We start from the raw sequence: 20,373 nt of genomic DNA, 5'->3' as shown, positions 1-20,373 counted from the left end.
TAAAATGGCCCAGTTTTACAGATTGGTCTTTCATTAGGGGTCTGCTGAGGGCTTACGTGTTAGTGAGATTGAACCATTTGAAAAAGTAAGCATCAGTCTCTGCATTAGAGAGCGGGTAGTCAGCAACACAGATCTCTCATTCCTAAAAAGCCACCAGTATTTAAGGTCAGTGCCAACTTAATTTAGGGGTCTAGGGCTAGGAAATCTGCTGAAGCTATTCTACCTCGTCTACCTTTTACACACTGAGCTATGTCCCCAGCCTTTAAAAGAAAAAAATTGAGACAGGGTCTCGCTACATTGCCAAGGCTGGGCTCAAATTTGCAATTCTTCTACTTCATTGTCTAAGAGTGCTGGAATTACAGGCATATAGCACTGGGCCTAGCTCCAGAGTGGTTTTTTGTTGTTTAATTAAATTTTTTTTCCTTTATTTTAAATCATTTGTTTGTCTTGCTGTGCAACTCGGACTTGTAGTGATCCTCCTGTCTATGTCAGCCACTGAAACCGGGCGTGGTGGTGCACGCCAGAGTGTTTTTAACAAAAGATTGAATTAGAATTCAGGTGTGCTAATTCTTAGACCAGCATCTTTCAAATTTACTGCTTGCCTCCAGCGATTTGCTGTCACAGTAGAGGAATTTTTTTTTCTCCTGGATAATTTATGAGAGCCCTATATTTCTGGAAACTTGTCTTTTATGTAGCATTTTAGAATGTTAGAACAAGAAGTACTTAGTATATACCAGTTGCCCTTTATTTTGTGAAGAGGAAAGCCACACCAGGCAGGGCGTGTGGCGCATGCCTGCACTGAGGCTAAAGCAGGAGGACTGCTGAATTGAAGGCCAGCCTGAGCTACACTGTGGGACCCTGGCTCAGAGCAAGCAAACAAACAGAACAGCCAAAGAAGATCTTTGAAATGTGGCTTCGTTACACAGTAGTCTCTTGCTTCCTGATCCAGTGCTCTTTTCTCCTGCTGCCCCTTCAGAGGGTGATACTGTCGGGAAAAGTGAGAGTCGGAATGAACCGGCTGAATCTGAACGATGCTTTCCCCAGCCAGTATCTGGCTTGTATCAAAGGCACAGATGGTGGGGATGACAGAGCGCAGCTTCACTCAGGCTGCCGTGCTGGTGCCCAGGAGAGGCCCAGGCGTCTTCCCAGTGGTGTGTCCTTCCTCTTGTCTGGTGCTGCTGGATCTGTTTTCCTTCTTCCATTGCGGGACCGGATCATTCCAAGGAGGATCTGAGGTGAGGGAAAGTTTTCTGCTAGTCAAGAAATTATGTTTAAGGAGTTTATCATGGAGATGTCAGATCAGAAACTTTCTGGAAAGCTTTAACAGTGAATTCTTTGGAAGAATGTTTTCTGCAGTGGCATATATGTATATGGAGATGCAATCTTCTAGGCTTGCACTTGTTTTAAATTATAGTCACCTTAAGCATTCATGAATAGATAGATACATTCAGGTAACTTAATATATGTTCACCTATGCATTCATAGATAAATGATTAGTACATATATATAGGTGAACATTACATGTACTTGTGTGTATATATGCTTAGTTATCTTCCTGTCTCAGCCTCCTGAGAGCTGGTATTACAGGCATGTGCCACCATGCCCGGCTAGTACAGTTTATATTTATTTATTTATTTTTTTGTATTTTTAGTACAGGGTCTACAGGGTCTTACTACACAGATCAGACTTGTAGTGATCCTCCTGTTTTCAGCCTCCCAAGTGCTGGGATTGCAGATGTGCGTCACCATGTCCGGTCTCAGCACACCCTGGGGGTAGGGCCAACCTGGCACGCTAGGGATCGAACCTGGGTCCCTGCACTTGCCTAAGCAGGTGCTTTAGTCTGCTGAGCTATCTGGCTGGCTATGGCACAGTTTCTTTTTAGGATTATATCTCTCTTTGTGTTGCCCTTCTTCATATACCGTTAGTTATTAACTGTAACTCAATTTGTATATGCTCACACATGAATTATCTCCTGTGAGTCTCATAATGACCATGGGGGTTTGGCAGGGCAAGGGCTATTATCCTGATTTGCAAGTTTAAGTTAATTAGGTTTAGAGAACTTAAATGACTTATACGAGATGACTCAGCTAATACGTGATGGGAATGTGTTTTAAACTTAAACCTTTAAACCCTTTGCTCCCTATAACCCAAACACAACTTTGATGCCATTTTCTTTGGTCAACTTCTCTATTTTTCAGCACTTGATTTTCTTATCACTTAGTAGCTAATGTATTAGGGGGAAAAGCAGACTGTTAACTTGATTTCAGTCCTATTTTCTTACTGATTTTTATACCTTAAACCAGCCCTTTCCAAATCTCAGTTTCCTCACTGTAAAATGAAAGGGTTCACAGTACTTTCTGTTCTGTTAACTGTGCTTTGGCATTTGATTTGTTTATATAGAAATGTACAGCATCACTAAATTGAGCAATGCTTCTTTGTTTTTAAATATGATGTAAGAGGAATGTTCATAATCAGAATACTCCATCTTCAAAGATAATAGCAGTATGTTAGTGTAATGCAGTGAAGATGTAGTGTTGCAGGCTGCCTGCCTTGATAGCTTGGGTAAGAAAAGCAGATTTTGCTTAATTGTATCATGAACTGGTATGTCCAGAACATTGTCAAAACTTGTCTTACTTCTCATTCTGTGAATTGTTTTGTGTGCTGTAGAGCCAGCACTATCTTATATGTTGAAATTGGGCTCTGACATTCTCTGGGCTTGCTTTTTGCTGGCAAATATGTTAAGTTTGTTAGAATATGTTTTACTTCTTATTTTCATTGGTAGTGAGCTGGAAAGTCAGTTTCTTTTTGGGCCTATAGGAATTAAAGAACAGAACCAAACACAGTATCTATTTTTAAAATTTATTTTCTGCTAAGATCTGCTTCATTTTGCATTAAGCCCAAGTTATTAGTATAAGATGCATCTATTTTTAAAGAAATGTATTTAGTGCAGAGTCTACAGGATCTTACTACATGGATCGGACTTGTAGTGATCCTTCCTGTTTTTCAGCACCCAAGTGCTGGTATTACAGGCGCACACCACTATGCCCAATCTCATTCACTGTTTCAGCACGCCTCAGGGACAGGGCTGGCATGGCAGGCCAGGGATTGAACCCCTGGCCCCCGTGTCTGCCTAAGCAGGTGCTTTAGTCCGCTGAGCTATCTGCCTGACCCTTCCATTTTTTAAAATATACCACCCAGGGAAAAGAACCTGCCATTCAAATCATAAAATGCTTTAATTACAGGACCTATCTCTAGTTTAGAGGGTTTGTTGTTGTTGTTTTTGGTGTTTTGTTGGGGTTTTTTTGTATTTTAGGGAAGCATCTCAGGGTGTTCAGGGTCTCACTACTAGTTCGGATTGGTAATGATCTGCCTGTTTACAGCCTCCAAAGAGCTGGGATTACAGGCATGCACCGCCACACCCTGTCTCTTTTTGTGGCTTTGCAAACTTTCCCCTTTCTGGGCCACTGGGCCTCACCAATGCGGAGGATGAAAGTTCCCACTGCGACCCGCCCTGCCTGTACCTGTGGACTCAGCCTTCAGCGGAGAGCCTAGTTTAGAGTTTTGAATGTGAAAAAATATACATCTCGGAATCAAGGAGATATAATTGATACATTGAGAGCACTTGGTTCTGTTCTTAGATGACAAGCCCCTGTTTTTGATTAGACTTCACATGATTAATAATTCTTTCCTAAGCCTCTTCTCTGTCCCCATGGGCACTAAGCATGGATGTAGAAAGAGCCTTCTTCTTCTTCTTCTTCTTCTTCTTCTTCTTCTTCTTCTTCTTCTTCTTCTTCTTCTTCTTCTTCTTCTTCTTCTTCTTCTTCTTCTTCATCATCATCATCATCATCATCATCACCAGGGCTTGACCACAAGGCCTTTTGTATTGAACTATATCCACAACCCTTCCCTCCTTTTTTGAGACGGTCTTTCTAAGCCACTAAACTGTCTAGGGTGATCTCAGACTTGTGGTCTTTCCTGCCTTAATCTCCTGGTGTTCTGTAATTATAGGAGCACATCTATGCCTGATTTACAAATATCCTTTCCTAGGCTGCAGGTTGATCATGATATTCCATGGGTGGCTCAGGACTGTGGCATGGATTGTTAACCTTTCTCTTAGAATGCGGGAAATCTCCTTAAGCATTAAAAGTTGGAACATGATGATGATGTAGATACAATTGTAGCATGGTATTTAGAATTAGCTCATGATTTAGTTTTTGAGTCATGTATTTAACATGTATATGTCTTGGGAAAATTGCTTAACTTTTCTGAACTATAAAGTCTGTAGAAGCGGATACAAGCTGTGCATGGTATTATGTGCCTGTAATCTTAATCAGGAGGTTGAAGCAGGAGGATTGTTAAGTTTGAGGTCAGGCTGAGAAAATTAAGGAGATTCTATCTCAAAAAAAGGCCTGGGGATGTAACTCAGTGATAGCGTACTTACCTAGCACGTGTGAAACTCTGATTCAATCCCTGACACTAGAACTTAACCCTCCCTGCAAAAACCTATGGGTGCAGTCATAGTACTGTAGCTGTAGTGAGGACGAGAGGAGATGATGATGTCATGGACGTAACAAATGTGGCCCTTGCTACCATTTATATTATTATTATTGTTGTCTAAAACTGAGAAGTGTTTTACAGATAGACTTCCTTAGCTTTTAAGAAGGGATTATCTCAAACCAGGCATAGGGCACTTGCCAGGAGGCTGAGGCAGGATTATGTAAGTTTGAGATCATCCTGGACTATATATATAGTGAGTTCAGGCCCAGCCTAACCAGACCCTGTTGCAAAAGATAAAAAAAAATAAAAAAGGATTAACTCTAATTGTTTACTAACTTGGTGTCTTTCTTCCTGTGCAGATAAATCAGCAGAGGATTATAATTCTTCTAACGCTTTGGTAAGTCTATTTACATTGTTCTGAAATGAGCAGGAATGGAAGTAAGGATCAGGATGGTGGTAGTGAGAGCCTGGGCTGGGGCGCCCGCATCTTGTCTACTCTTTAGCACTTGCCGTAGGGTCCTGTCTATGTCATGAAGGAATCAGACCAGTGAACACATTGCTCTACAGTGTCTAACTTTGGAGCTAGAAGACACGCTCTGTACTTTGCACTTGTAGCTCTGAATACTTGTATAACCAATTTGCCTTTATAAGCTTCAGTTTCCTCATCAATAAAGTGAAGATGATACACTCCGTCTTACTAGACATGTCTTCATACATCTGAAATTGAAAGAAGATTCCCTCTTTTGTAAATTGGATATACACCAGTTGCTAAAGGGAGCAGATTCTACTCATTAAAGGTTATTCGTTCTTTCCTCTCACATTGTAGCTTCACTGTAACTTCAAGGGATGTTATAACAATCATCAACAAATTGGCTGGTTAATAAAACTAGATGACCTCAAAGGACCTTCTGTCTCTCTCAACTTGTAAATTCTACTTACCAGGGCAATTAAGAGTATAAAATGTGGTTTTGATATATTTGAAAGGGTCTTACAAACAGCAAAATGTAATACATGTAAGAGAATACTGCTATTCTTTACATCTGATATCATCTCCTAAAGGAAGGGTGGTTGTGCCATATTGATTTACTAATCATTTACAAAAACCACTATTACATGCCCGCACCTGCATGGAGAAGTGATACAGCGATGATTAGACATTGTCATGAGACCTAAGGATCCCAGGCTCATGGAGGACACAAAGGTACAAATAAATAGCTGTGATTCTGTACACTACACTTCATGAGGGCAAGATGATGCCAGACCTGTTAATTGCTGTGTCTTTGGCATCTGGCAAGTTTTGACATTCATTTGACATCTATTTTTTTTTTGTTTGTTTGTTTGTTTTGTTTGTTTTTGTGGAACCGGGGATTGAACTCAGGCTCTTGCACTTGCTAGGCAAGTGATTATTCAACTGAGCCATCTCCCCGGCCCCGACATCTATTAACTGAAAGATCCGGTGTGTCGAGAGAGCTTCTTGATCACTCAATGAGTGAATTATCTGGGCCAAAATTGAAGGCGAGATGAGGGTATTCCAGACAGTAAGAGCTTTGCACATGCATGAGCAAGGAGGGTCACAAAGTATGCTCGTGCAGGGAACTGCAAGTAGTGTGGAATGACTGGAATGTAAACTGTGAAGCATAGAGAGGAGGGTAATAGGGAGGAGTGATAAGCAAGCCAAATCATGTAGACGTTTGACTCTGTCTTCAGGGTAATGAGAAACCTAAATAATTTTAAACAAGAAAGTAAGGCTAAAGCAATACAGAGGCACAATAAAAAAAAAAAAAATGTGTACTATTCTGCTAGTGCTGGGAATTGGTTTACGCTGAGTCACTTACACCCTTACCAATTATAAAGTCTGGCTCACATGTTCAGCACCTTGCAGCATATTGAGTCTTTTCTTACCGTCTCTTTTAACCTTCACAGCACCCTAATAAGGCAGGGTTTTTACTCTTGTTTCCTGATGATAAACTGGAGCAGAGAAGGGTTTACGTCGGCAGGCATCTGAGTCCTAGTCTGCGCTGCTTTCATCAAGTGGGGGGATGTGGTTAAGAGGGAAGGATTTGCAAAGACTAGATCTTGGAACTGTAAAATATTGAAGAAAGGGCCTAAACAAAGTTGAGTTGTGCCTTGTGGTTCAAAGGCCTTATGCTTTTGTCAGAAGAGTAATAACTCATTTATTGAGGGGCTGTTCTGCCGGGTTAAGACCTTTATATATGTTAGCATAATAATTCTCACAATCACTTTGTTAAGGAAATATTATCTCCATTTCACAAGAAGAAAAACAAACTTTTCTAAAGATTTACAGTTAGAACCATACTGAAGCTAGTCTTCTGAACCCCATGCCAGTTTTATTCACTGTGGCAGAGAACAGAGAAAGATGTCAAGAGGTCTTATAAAGGAGACTGCAGTAAAGTCACAGCTTCGTTGTTTGCTAGTACAAAGGAGGAGCCCTGGGGCTCATGCCATATGGCAGAGAGGATGACACCTGCTTGGTAAAAACCTGTACTCAATATCTACCATCCAGGCTGTCAAGGACATTTTTCTCCCTTAATTTAGAATATTTGTTCCTGTAGCTCATTGCTCTGTGTTTTCTTACTAGTTTTATCTGGAGAATATGGTTTTTATTGTGGTTGCTCGTCTTGGGTTTCACAGGGATCTTTAAATTTGATTCGTGAAATAATCAGAGCAGTGTTACTTCCAGAATTCAAATTAAGAAATTGTGACTCAGAACGATGAACTGACTTGCTTCCTGTTCTTGAGTCAGTACAAATGTGTGCCAGATTCCATTCTTCTGAGCATTCATTTATTCACTCATACCATAAATATTTCCTTAGTGCTTTGTGAATGTGTACTACCTTGGACCTTGAGGGGAAAAATTAATAACAGCATAGGGAGATAAGAGCTGCAAGAAGCAGGGTAGGAATAATGTGCAATGGGTCACATTTCATGGAGTGATTTATCTACCTGGTAATACAGGGAAGTTTGCAGAGAGTTAGTTACTGGGTCCTAACTGTTTATTTAACAAACATGAGTGTGTGTGGGGGTGTGTGTGGGGGTGTGTGTACGTGTGTGTCTGTGTGTGTGTGTACTGAACCCGGGGTCTTCACACTGAGATATTTATCCAGAACTTCAAAAAGTTTTAAATTTTGAGATGGGGTTTTGCTTAGTTAATCTGGCTTGGCTCAAACTTGTGATCCTCCTGCCTGAGGTTTTTAGGGTGCTGGGATTTCAGGCATGTACCACCATCACAAACATGATCTTTAATGATTTAATTTAGATTTAATTTCTACAAAAAAAAATCTGGATTTGAGTTATGAACCTGTGAGTCTATGATATTTTAGTTCTTGATCCGTATGTATAAAATGAGTACCTCCCATATGATAGGTTCTTTGGGTGCTGAGAAATCAGAGTCTTTGTTTTTGATTGCACAATTTAGTAGAGAACCAGAACATGTAAACAGTGTTTATTTTATAGTGTCAGGTGAACACAGGTGGTGAGAAAACTGCTTTCCTGCCTGAGAGATACCATGAAAAGTAAGATTAAGGTTCTAATATTTCAGGTCAGAGGACTTGGACTCATGCTAAAGTTAAGAATTCATCTAAAATAAAACATTGATATAGTTAAATGTGTTGGGGGCAAAGCTGTTTGTACCTTAGTATCTAGGACAAGGCCCTGGCTTCTCGTGAGTCTGGCAGGGCTCCATGGGAAGTACGCACAGCTGAAGGAGCTGATGCACCTCGTGACGTGACCTCTGCTTGAGGTAATGCAGACAGTTTTGTCTCATTCCCTGTGAAGCCACCATTAAGTAGATATTTTTCCTGTCCCAGATCCTGCCCTCCCTGTAAACTTTCCGTGAACTTGTTCTTATGCTGATTGTATAAATAAACACCCCCCAGGTGCTGAGTGGTTCCTTTCTCCCACCGGGAGAGAGCGCTGTACTTGACCTCAGCTTCTGCATATTGACTCCTGCCTTCTTCATCTTTCACTGTCTTCCCTCCGAATTTGCAGAGCTTTGCTGGATGTGGCATGGATGTGCAGTTAGTCTAAACTAATATCATAGGTTTCCTCTTGTATTTGTTCGAGATAATGAACTGAATTTAAAAGCCCATCTGTCTTGCTAGTGCAAATTTCTTAATTTTGGAAAGATACATTAAAAACTAAAACCAGTGCTCTACATCAAAAATCAGTTATTGTGAGGAATTTGTTAAAAATTGAAAGTAAGTCATATTGATCAGAGTAGAGGCAACCATAGTTTAAAGTGAAAGAGAAGACTCTGAATGTCAAGTAGCTCAAGAGAAAAGGACTGCAGGGACTTTCTCTGGTCTTTGGTCCCTTCCTCTTTGGCAGCCAGCTGTGTTTCCTGGCCACCATGACTCTGGCAGCTTGCTTTCACCCCACCCATGCTGTCTCTTCTTTGGAACCTACTTGGACTAAAACCTCTCCAAGTGTGAAGCAAAATAGACCCCTCCCTGAAGTGACAGATGTCAAATATTTTGTCCCAGCAAAGGGAAAATTGACAAGTACAATGCCTTCAGATGGCCATTCTTTTATTTTTGTTTTAGTGAAACTTTAGGAAATCAATAACATGTTTTTGAGGTTGGAATAATTGGTTATTTTCTTGTTAATATATGTTTACATTCTTTTTGTGATGTTAGTACATGTACACAACACATCTTAATTCCTTTTTCCTTTTGTATGCCACATTTGTATTATCTAGAATTTATAGGGCCAGAGAGATGGCTCAGTGGAATAATCATTTGCCTGGCAAGCTCAAGGGCCTGAGTTCAATTCCCGGTTAAAAAAAAAAAAGACAGTTTATGTAAGTAGACCAACACAACATGGCTTCTGTTACTTAGCATAATGTTTTTGAGGTTGATCCATGTTATAGCATTTATCAGTACTTCATTCTATTTATACTTAAACAATATTGTCTTGTATGGATTTACCACATTCTATCTCATCATAACTAATGTGTTCCTGGAACTGTCTTTGCTCTGGCTATTGTAAGCAGTGCTGTTGTCACCACCCATGTGCAAGTTTCTATGTAGATAAGTGTGCTCATTCTCCTAACTGCAGATCTATGAAGTGGAATTGCAGGCTCATATGTTAGCCGGATTTTTAGCCTTTTTAGTGTGTGTACTGCCAAAGTGAACACTATTTTTAGCCTTTTAAGAAACCTTTAGACTTTTTTTATTGTTGTTGTTGTTTGTTCTTGTGGTACTAGGAATTGAACCCAGGCCTCCATACTGAGCTACATCGTCAGCCTTTTTATTTTTATTTAGAGCCAGGGTCTAAGTTGCCCAGGGTGGGCTTGAACTTGGGATCCTCCTCGCTGCCTCACCCTCCCCAGGTGCTGGACTGTAGCTGTACATCACCACGCCTGGCTTTGCCAGAGTGTTTTCACAGTGTTGACACTGTTTTACATTCTCACTAGCAATTATGAGTGCTGATTTGTCCGTCTCTTTGCCTTTAAACTTGTTATTTTCTGTCTTTTGATTATATTTGTCTTGTGGATATGAAATTGTACCTCACTGTAGTTTTAGTTTTCATTTTCTAGTTATAGTGTTAAGCATCTTTTCATGTGCTGATTGGCCATTTGTATTAACTTTTTTGAGAAATGTTTTTTGTTGATCTCTAATTTTACTGTGATCAAATATATGTTGGTATAATACCAGTTCTTTTAAATTTACTGAGATGTGTTTATGGCCTAATAGTCTACCCTGGAGAATGATCTGCGTGTGCTTGAAAGGAACGTGTAATCTGCAGGCATTGGGTGGGACGCTCGTGTCTGATCAGACAGTGTGAATCAACAGTGTTCAGGTCTTCCATATTCTTGCTAATTGTCATTTTTGTTCTCTTAATTACTTAGAGGGGAAAAATGAAATTTTATCTACAGTTGAAATCTCTATAAAAGAAATCTTTCCTTCTCAATCGTATCATCTTTATGCAGAACTTCTCTGCTTTATGTATAAATATGTTTATGCTTATAATTGTTACTGTTGATATTATATATCAGTTGTTTTGATTATGAAATATCCCTCTTTGCTTCTAATAGTATTTTTAAAGTTTTTTTTCTAAATTAATGTGGTTACTTAGCTCTTTCATGACTAATGTTTTCAAAGTACTTATTTTTCATTTTTGCTCTCAACTTTGTGTCTTCAGTCTGTGATGTGTTTCTTGTAGATAGCACATACTTAGGTTATATTGTTATTTTCCAGTCTGACAACTTCTGCCTTTTGACGTTTTTCTTCTTTTCCAACTTCTGCCTTAGACCATTGATGGTTAATTTAATAATTGTTATAGTTAGGTTCACCTTTGCTGTTTGCTGGTTGTTTTCTATATGGATCTTGATTATTTTAATTCCTCCTTCACAGTCTTTTGTATTAAGTATGCTTGTTGTGTCACTTTAGTTCTTTTTTTTTTTTTTTTTTTTTTTTTTTTTTAGGGAAGGGTCTACAAGGTGGGCAAGGTTTCACTACTAGATCAGACTCCTAGTGATCTGCCTGTTTATAGCCTCCCAAGAGCTGGGATTACAGGCACACATCACCTTGCTCAGTCTTAGTTGCCATCTCAACATGCCCCAGGGGTGGGGACAGGCCGGCATGGATTGAACCCCTGGCCCTTTCGCCTGCTTGCAGGCACTTTAATCTGCTGAGCTATATTTTTTTTCTAAATTAATTTTATTGAGAAACAAATAGCAATGAGACAGTTTCAAAACTGATTAATAGGACAGTTTCAATAATTAATACATTGTACATTGTTATCTTCTTAGTGGTTATCCATAGTACAACATGCAGACAGGATATCCTGTCCAAACACTATTAGTGCAAATCTTTCTTCTCACTGAATTGAGCAAAATGGCTGTATATCTATCCTAACTATTCTGTATGTACAAATACAAAATGGTCCTTCTTTGTATTCCCTTTGGTCTTTTTTTTTTTGTTTAGTCCTGTCAGAGATGGGTATTCCATTGCCATCTAAATACTGTAGGTGCGTGAATTCAGCAAAACAATCCAGCACAATCCAGCAGTCCCCAATAGTAGTGGGTTATCCGCAGGACTGGCACTGTCAGAAGTTGTTGACTGGAGACTTTCACAGCTTCTGCTGAGCTATTTGGCCGCCTGCCCTTTAGTTCTTTTAAAACTATTTCTTGTGGTTGCTCTAGGTATTAAAATATGTATTTTAATGTATTATAATCCACTGAATAAATTTTTATTGGAATTGAGATTAATATCAACTAAATTCCAATAAAACTATATACTGCCCAATACAACTTCATTCTTTAGCTTTTCTTTATGCTGTTATTGTCATTCATTCATTCATATATATTTAACATATGAATATGTATTTGAATGTATGCTTAAACATATATACACTGTGTAGAACACTATATACTATGTAGAAAAAAATACAAATTGTCTCCCATATTAATTGTTATATCTGCCATTTTCTCTGCTATTAATTTTTACTTGTGGATTTGAGTTATGTTTTGGTGTCACTTCCTTTCAGTTTCACACACTTCTTTTCTTTTATTTAATTTTTACAAGGGAAAAAAGTATGTATTTAGAATTAGCCAGCTGGGCTCAGTTTAGATCTCAGTTTTGTTGGCAGCATCCAGTGCATCATAATCGGGAGCCAGTTGAACACACGCCTCCTCCTGTCCATCAGGCCTGATGAGGGTACTGACTTTGGCAACATCGATAGCATACAGCTTTTTTACAGCTTGATTTGGTGCTTACTAGCTTTGACATCCACAATGAACACGAGTGTGGTGTTGTCCTCGATCCTTTTCGTGACTGAGTCTGTGGTCGGGGGGAACTTGATGACAGCATAGTGGTCAGGCGGGGGGCTCTCTTCTGAGGGTGTTTGGGCTGCCTTCGGAGCCGCAGGGTCTTGGGACAGCGGAAGGTGGGTGATGTATCTTCTTTGTGTGGCTGCGGATGCCTTTCAGCTTGGCCTTCTTGGCCCTCAAAGATTTTGCTTTGGCTTCAGCTTTGGGAGGGGCGGGGCTTCCTTCTTCACCTTCAGTGCCAGCTTGGTAAAAAGGCTTCCATACACGTCTTTTAGTATTTCTTATATGTTGGTATTTCTTATAAATTGGTCTTCCCTAATATATAAATTCTTCCTTTTTAAAAAACCTGGGATGCTTTACTGGATATAGATTTTATGATTAGAAGTTTTTTGAAAATTTAAGTTCTTTGAATGTTATCTCAGAACCTTCTAGCTTCCATTGTGTCTGATATATCTTTTTATTGAGAATTTTTAAAAACATAATCAGCCCTTCATATCCGTGGTTTTCACATCCATGTACTCAAGCAACTGTAGGTTGAGAATATTTGCAGGGAAGAAAATTGCTTCTGTACTGAACATGTGCAGACTTTTTCCTTTGCCATTATCATAAAGTGGTACAGGATGACACCTATTTGAACAGCACTTACGAGGCATTAGGTGTTATAAATCTAGATTGTTTAAATTATAATATATGGAGGGCAGGGGTCATGGCAGCAGAGGCCAGCAGCTCACCCAGAGCCTTGCAGCCAGCAGGTAGAGTGTGTGAGAGCATGTGCTTAGGTCATACGTGAAGACTGCAGGGCAGGGAGTTGAGCCCCCACAGGTTTTGATATGGGGGCAGCTCTTGGAACTAATTCCCTGCAGATCCCGAGCAACAACTGTATTTTTATCAAAAGTCAGCTTTTAACACATGATTGTCCTTGCCCATGATATTATTTTTTGTTTGCTGTTTTTAAGATTTTTTCATTTTGGCTTTCAGTAGTCCAAGATGTATTCAGTGTGAATTAATGTTGTTTAACCTACCTTGAGTGTAATATGTTCTTGGTCTATAGATTAATATTTTTCAATACATTTGAAGGGTTTTACCCCCCGTTACTCCTTTAGATTTTTTTTTTTGCTTCTTTTTCTTCTGTTCCTCAGATTCCCATTTATATGTATATTATGGTACATATAATGTTACGTTGTAATATAATGTTATGTTGTTTCAAAGTTTTTCGATGTTCTGTTCATTTTTCTTCAATCCTTTTTTCCTTTTTATTCTTAAAATTAGATTACTTCTATGGGTTTATTTTCAAGTGTACTTAGTTGTTCTGCTGCTGTATAGTCTGTTTAGTTTCTCTAGTGAGTTTTTTGTTTGTTATTTTCTCAATGCTAGCATTTCCATTTGATTATTTTATTTTTTAATGTATTTTTAGTACAGGGGCTCCAGGGTCTCACTACACAGATCAGACTCATAGTGATGCTCCTATTTTCAGCCTCCCAAGTGCTGGGATTACAGGCTTGTGCCACCACGCCCAGTCAGGGCACCCCAGGGGCGGGGCCAGCGCAGCTCTCTAGGGATCGAACCCTTGTCCCTGTGCCTGCCCAAGCAGTCCATTCGGTTATTTTAAAGTAATTTCTTCTGAGAATCTATTTGATTAATTGTTGTTATGCTTTTTTTTTGAATTCTTAAATCATTTGTTTTAGTTCTTTGAATATATTTATAAATTAATCTTTATTTTCCAAATAGAATATCTGGGGACAGAGAAAGTCTCTGTTGACTGCTGTTTTCCTCCTTAGTATGTTTCTTTACATGTCTTATAATTTCTTTAAAACTCAACACTTCAGGTAGCATAGTGTTATGTACTCTCAGATGCTGATATTCTTTCTCCCTGAAGGTTGTTGGTCTTATATTAACTCACTAGGGCTAAATTTGTGAAATATGTCTCCACTGGTATGTGGATATTGATTATCTCTCCTCAGAATTTATTAATTTATTTATTTAATGTATTTGATATAGGGTCTACAGGATTTCACCACACAGATTTGACTCGTAGTGATCCTCCTGTTTTTCAGCCTCCCAAGTGCTGGGATTACAGGCATGTGCCACCGTACCCAGTCTCATTTGCTGTCTCAGTGTGCCCCTGGGGTGGGACCAGCAGAGCAGGCCAGGTTCCAACCCCTAGCCCCTGTGTCTGTCAAAGCAGGCACTTTATTCTGCTGAGTTCTGTGGCTGGCCCTACTACTCAGAATTTAAATTTTGTTTTTGTTTTGTGGCCAGGCTTCCAGCACTTTCCATTGTATTTGCTTAGCTAATGATCAACCATGATTGGACAGAGGTTGTGCTTTAAAAATACAAGTGAATAAGGCTTCTGTGACAGTTAACTTGATTATGTCAATTTGAGTAGGAAATAGCCAACTAAACTGGATCAGCTCAGTTCTCAGGTGGCTGAAGGGATTTTCTGGAGACAGGAGACCCACCATGAGTGTGAGTGGCAGCACCTAGCAGCTTGCCACCTCAATGGAGTGAAAGAGAAACCAAGCTCTTTTTCAGAGGAGCTCCATTCTTCACCTTTGCCTTTGATGTTGGCTCCAGGCTCCAGGCTCCAGCACAGATCTCCAGCCTCCGGATACCGGATACCGGACTTCACCAGACACTGCAGAGAGCTCCAGGCCTTGAACTGGCTCCTTCAGACCTCCAGAGCACAGACAGCTCTGTGGCACTTTGGGGCACCTGACTCTGGAGGTGGCCACTGTAGGCCAATCTTGAACATTCTTATTTTTTCATTAAATCCGTTTTTCTAGTAAGCACTAGTAATACAGCTTGTTTCCTCCATGGATGGATCTGTAGGTAGGAGAGTGCAGTCACTGTTTGGGACTTCTTTTTCCTTTTTTGTGCATGCACACAGCGAAGCATCTGTGACCAGCGTGAGTCCTTTCCAGTGCCCAGGGTGCCTGGCAGAGGTTCCTTAGTCCTACTTCAGGATCACAGGGCTGAGCAGTTGGCCTTCAGTGCTTCCCCTTTTGGAGTCTCCCCTGCTGAGACTGCCGCTGGGCTCAGCATTGCGTAGGCTCTAGATGAAGGTAGCTCTCTTACACCACACCATTATTGCCTGCACCGCTGGAGGCGAACTTCCTCACTGCTGAAGCTAGAGGTCGGCTGAACAGGAACTGCCCAAGCCCTAAGCTCAGTGATCCAGCCTGAAGGTCGAGAGCTTTCCCTTCAGAACACACAGTATTTTACATGCCTTTGTTGGATTTCATGCATGTTGAAATGGTTTTTGTCAGTTTTGTACAGACTTAAACTTGCTTTTGGGGGAGAGGATCTGCCAGTTTCCTTCTGTCTTTAGCTGTATCCTCATAATGATTTTTAAAGTAACAAAGGAGAAAGCTGGACATGGTGTTACATGCCTGCATGCCTGCCATCAATATCTGGCTGTCAAAAACCAAAGAGAAGAAAACCCAAACTTGTGGATGAACCTGCAGAAATACCTTTAAAATAGTGGTGAACAACTGAAATTGTCTGAAGAAAAATGTAGGTTCTTTAGTAGCATTTGTTTTCTATTGTCTACATACTAGGATTTTATTTTTTAAAAAATAAATATTATTAGAAATTGTATCTAATATTCTTTGCCTCTATACATTGGCAAACTCATGAGGTAAATATTTTTGTATTTAAGACAAAATAGATTATATATTTATGTTTGAACATCTGAGAAATAAAAGTGCTGTGTGTATACATTTCAGTAGGTAATAGATTTGGTACTTTATGAAAACTTTTAGTATTAAGCCAGACTACATTTTACAAGAGCCTCAAACCAGAAACTTTGAATCCATATAGCTGCATATTTCCTTTGATGTTCTTTACTAGTTCATTATAAAATAATTTGTATTTTGTTACCTCTGATAAAGAATTTTTTATTTGTGAGAAATAACTTTTTAAAAAAATTTTTTAAAGTCATTTTATTTATTTATTTATTTATTTGATACAGGGTCTCGCTACACAGCTTGGGCTTGTAGTGTTCCTCCTGTGTCAGCCTCCCCACCGCTGGGATTACAGGTGGGCACTGCCAGGCCTGGTTTCTTGGCTGGCACAGCACACCCGAGGATCCAGGGTCAGCATGGCATGCAGTACCAGGGATCAAACCCCGGTCCTTGTGCTTGCCAGGCAGGCTCTTAGACTGCCGAGCTATCTCCCCAGCCTTATGTGAAAAATGGCTTAGTAAAGTATTTTAAAAAGAAAAATAATACAGGCTTTTAGTGCATATCACTGTTCTGCTGACTGTCCTCCAGCGATCATTGTAGGTATACATTGCATAGGTTTTTTTATGATCCCAAAGGCTTTCTATAATCTAGTTTATAGCTAACTTTTTATTAGTACGTGTCTGCAATTCATGATGATTACATTCATCATGGGCACTTGGTGCGTGAACGTGACGTATCGTAGTTTTTTAACATCCTCATCTTCTTCCCCCCATCCTATCTTTTGTCCCTTTTATCTTTTACAAAAGAACTACCTCTCTGTTTCCTTTACTCTGTCTTTCATTTTTCTATTTAGTTTACTTGTACATTGGGTTTCTCATATAAGAGAAACCATATGATATTTAAGCCTGCATGTCTCATTTATTTAACATTACTGTCTCAGGGCCTATCTACTCTTCTTAAAATGCAAATTTATCCTTCTTTAAGGTAGAATAATACCCAGTTGTTTATAAATACCCATTTTCTTTAGCATTCATCTGTTGATGGACATCGAGGCCTCCTAAATAAGTTGTACTGCTGTAAACATTGGAATGCACGTATCACTCTAGTACAATATCTTTAATTCTTTCTGAATGATACCTAGAAGGAGAATAGCTGGGTTGAATGGAATTTCTAGTTTTAGTTTTTTTAAGGAGTCTCTGTACTGATTTCCATAGTGGTTTTACTAGTTTCCTTTTCCACCAACAGTGTAGAAAGGTATGTTTTTCCCGAACAACTTCTCCTATATTTGTTATTGTTTGATTCCCTGATGATGGCTGTTGTTTTGTTTTGTTTTGTTTTGTTTTGTTTTGTTTTGTTTTGTTTTTTGATGGAACCAGGGATTGAACTCAGATCCTTGTGTTTGCCATTCAAGCACTTATCCTACTGAGCCATCTGCCCGGCGATGATGGCTATTTTTTGATGGTGCATGCACAAGCTCTGGGGTGGGAGCGAGGAGTGCTGTGGTCCAGCAGTGGTCTGATTCCCTCGCACATGCCTAAGCACTGGACTCGAGTCCAGGCAGATTTTCTTCTCATTTATCCTCCCATAGCAGACTTTATCTCTTGCCATTACTCAGGGTATCTGCTTTCTCCAGCACAGATTTGGTAACACTCACCCTTGCTGTCACCCCAGGTGACTATATTCTGTCACACCTAGCTAACTTCTGGTGTCTTCATTTCCTCTTGCCCGCTTTAGTACAGCCACACAGGTAGAGCTAGAAGTCGTGGGAGCATACCAGGTGTGCTCCTGTTTCAGGCTGTCTGCGTTTCCTCCACTTACTATGAAGAGCCATTTCTCAGAGGTTCTGGCTTCCTCAGTTCATTCAGGTCGCTGCTTGTACCGCAGCTGATCAGAGAGGTTGTCCTGGGAGGATCCCGTTAGAGTAGTGTGGACCCCGCTACCCGTCTCCCTACATGTTTATCGCTTTGCTGCCCAGCACTGGTGACAGTATCATCTCCTGAAGGTAAGCCAGGCCATACGACAGGGATTTGGTCCTTTTTCCCCCTTCATTATAGCCCCAGAGCTAGAATGGAGCATGAAGCTCAGAATGGGTAAATGGGTAAGTGAGCAGATGGATTGGGATTTCTGGTTTTGTATAAGATGGGGGTGAGGGAGTTATTAGCCACAGTGGTAATTTAGTTGACCCCTTATATCCTTCTAGCTCTTCACCATTTTCAGAGTGTTGCTATCCCATACCACTTCATTTTTCCAGTGACCCTCCGAGGTAAGCAGAGCTGCTGTCATCATCTGCCTTTTATAGATGAGAAATGTGAGGCTTAGAGTGCTCCCCCTTTTCCCAAGGACATAGGGCTAAGAAGTAACTGTGGACAAAGACCTAACTCTGATAGTTACTAATCCTACCACCTGCACTGTCACCTGTAGAAAACAAAATGTTCCTGGGGAAGAAGATGAACTCTCCTACAGCTCTGTCCACTCTTACCAGTACATGCGTACAGTACGCAATGACTACCTTCATCGTGGGGAAGTTGATTGATGTAGCACAGCTTAGATCTTTCCACTTGCACTCCCTTCTGTTCTCTACCCCTTCCATCTCTACCGAGATTGTGAAAGCAAAAAGCCTGGCATATCTCAGTAGAGCTCTCTGCTGCTGGAGGAGCTGCTATGGCAACTTCATTTCCTCTTTATGTTCCTACGTAAGTTTTGCTTAGTAAAATAGTGGAGAGAAAATGAATTAGAGTCGAAGAATACTAAAATATATGCTTTGGCCAGGAAAGAACCTCTGTTGATTTTTAGAACTGAAAGTGGCTTATGGTCACTTGCAAAATTAAGTCACCCTTAAATTACACCCTCCTCTTTCCTCACATTCTGCAATTGATGAAACTACAAAGAAAATAGATACATTGTCTGTGGTTGCCATCCTTAGTTGTTTACACGTTCCTGTCCCTGTCAAATATGCCATGTTCTGGAGGTCCTGTTAGAATCTGTGAGCTTGCTAATTTTCCGTAGTACGGTATATAAAATGCAGCTCTTATCTAGTATTCATTTTTCCTCTACTTAGCCCTTATTTTTCGGACTCTTAGCTTTTCTTTCTCAGGAGCCTCAGAGTGGCAGACGAGAACTGACCCACTTGTCTGTCTTCTATATCAAAGAGCTTCTTCAAGAAATGGGCTGTCTTTTTCACCTTTGAACCTTTATATCAGCAGTGTTCATCCCAGTATCATACTGAATACAAAATAGGTGCTCTGGAAATATCTGTAACTATTTAAGTCTATGAGTATATATTGAAAAATCCTTGTTCTGTCATCTTAATACTGAAAAAAAGCAAAATTCTCAGATTTTAGAGCCACTTTGTCTCTTGAGTTTGTGTGGTAAACAATAATGGTATGTCGATTTTGTCTAGACCAGCACGAAAGCCTGTACTTGTGGTCCAGCTCTGTTATAGTTTTCATGGTTGGATCAAGTTGCTACTGATTATAAACAGTGGTACTGGTAGGGTGTGCTCCAGGGCCATGCAGAGCTAACCTTATGGAAATAGTGCCTGTCCGGGGAGAAACTCATTGTCTCCTTCAGATAGGAAGGAAGGTTCCTGAGGACCTAATGAATGGGTCCTGGAGGTTGGTAAAGAGAGGAAGACAAAAGGGCAGAAGCCTGTTCAGACAAATTTACCCTCTCATGAAGGAGTAAGGAATCATGGTGAGAAATTTTGAAAAAATTCAAAGTTTTTTATTTCCTCCCAGCATTTATAATTTTTAAAAAAATGTATTTTGTGCAAGGTCTACAGGGTCTCACTACACAGATCATACTTGTAGTGATCCTCCTGTTTTCAGCCTCCCAAGCATAGGGATTATAGGTATGTGCCACCACACCCAGTCTCAATTGTAGGCTCAGTACACCTTGGGGGTGGGGCTGACATGGCACACTGGGGTTCAAACTCTGGTCCCTGTGTCTGCCTAGGCAAGTGTTTTGATCCACTGAGCTATCTGGCTGGCCCTATACTTTTTATTTTTTAAATTAATTATTACCTTTTTTTTGCAGTATTGGGGATCAAACTCAAGACCTTGCATTTGTGAGGCAGGCGCTTATGCTGTTGAGCCATCTCCCCATCCCTGGCCCTATACTTTTTAATCATTATTTTTATTAATACGTGTTTGCACTACATATTGCTAACATTCATCACAGTGAGTTGATACCTGTACACACATCTTCATTCTTTTTATGTCCCGTTCCTCGTCCAGCACTTCTACTTTCTCATCTATTTGTGTGAAGAGTAAAATTCAAGAGTAAGAAGAACTGTGAGCTTGTTTTCAGGTGTTCATCTGGGAAGAGGCAAGTCGAGAGCTATAAGCTGACTTCCTACTCTGTAGTTAGTCCTTGGGGGTAGAAGGAAGTCTCCAGCCTGAG

General features: G+C 40.1%; 1 protein-coding gene across 5 annotated transcripts in view; it reads left to right on the top strand.

Annotated features, from left to right (window-relative positions):
• Positions 1–20,373, top strand: part of Pak1 (p21 (RAC1) activated kinase 1) — a 176,516-nt gene that overhangs the window by 124,567 nt on the left and 31,576 nt on the right. For all 5 annotated transcript variants that reach the window (XM_023716693.1, XM_023716692.1, XM_004632528.2 and 2 more), the window contains exon 5: positions 4,857–4,894. In XM_023716693.1, coding sequence (XP_023572461.1) covers positions 4,857–4,894 — 38 coding nt within the window. The remainder of the gene's footprint in view (positions 1–4,856; positions 4,895–20,373) is intronic.

Source organism: Octodon degus, unplaced genomic scaffold, assembly GCF_000260255.1.
Source record: "Octodon degus isolate 3935 unplaced genomic scaffold, OctDeg1.0 scaffold00049, whole genome shotgun sequence".
NCBI lineage: Eukaryota > Metazoa > Chordata > Mammalia > Rodentia > Octodontidae > Octodon > Octodon degus.
Note: the sequence above shows the minus strand (reverse complement) of the source record. Positions and strands in the feature narration are given on the sequence as shown.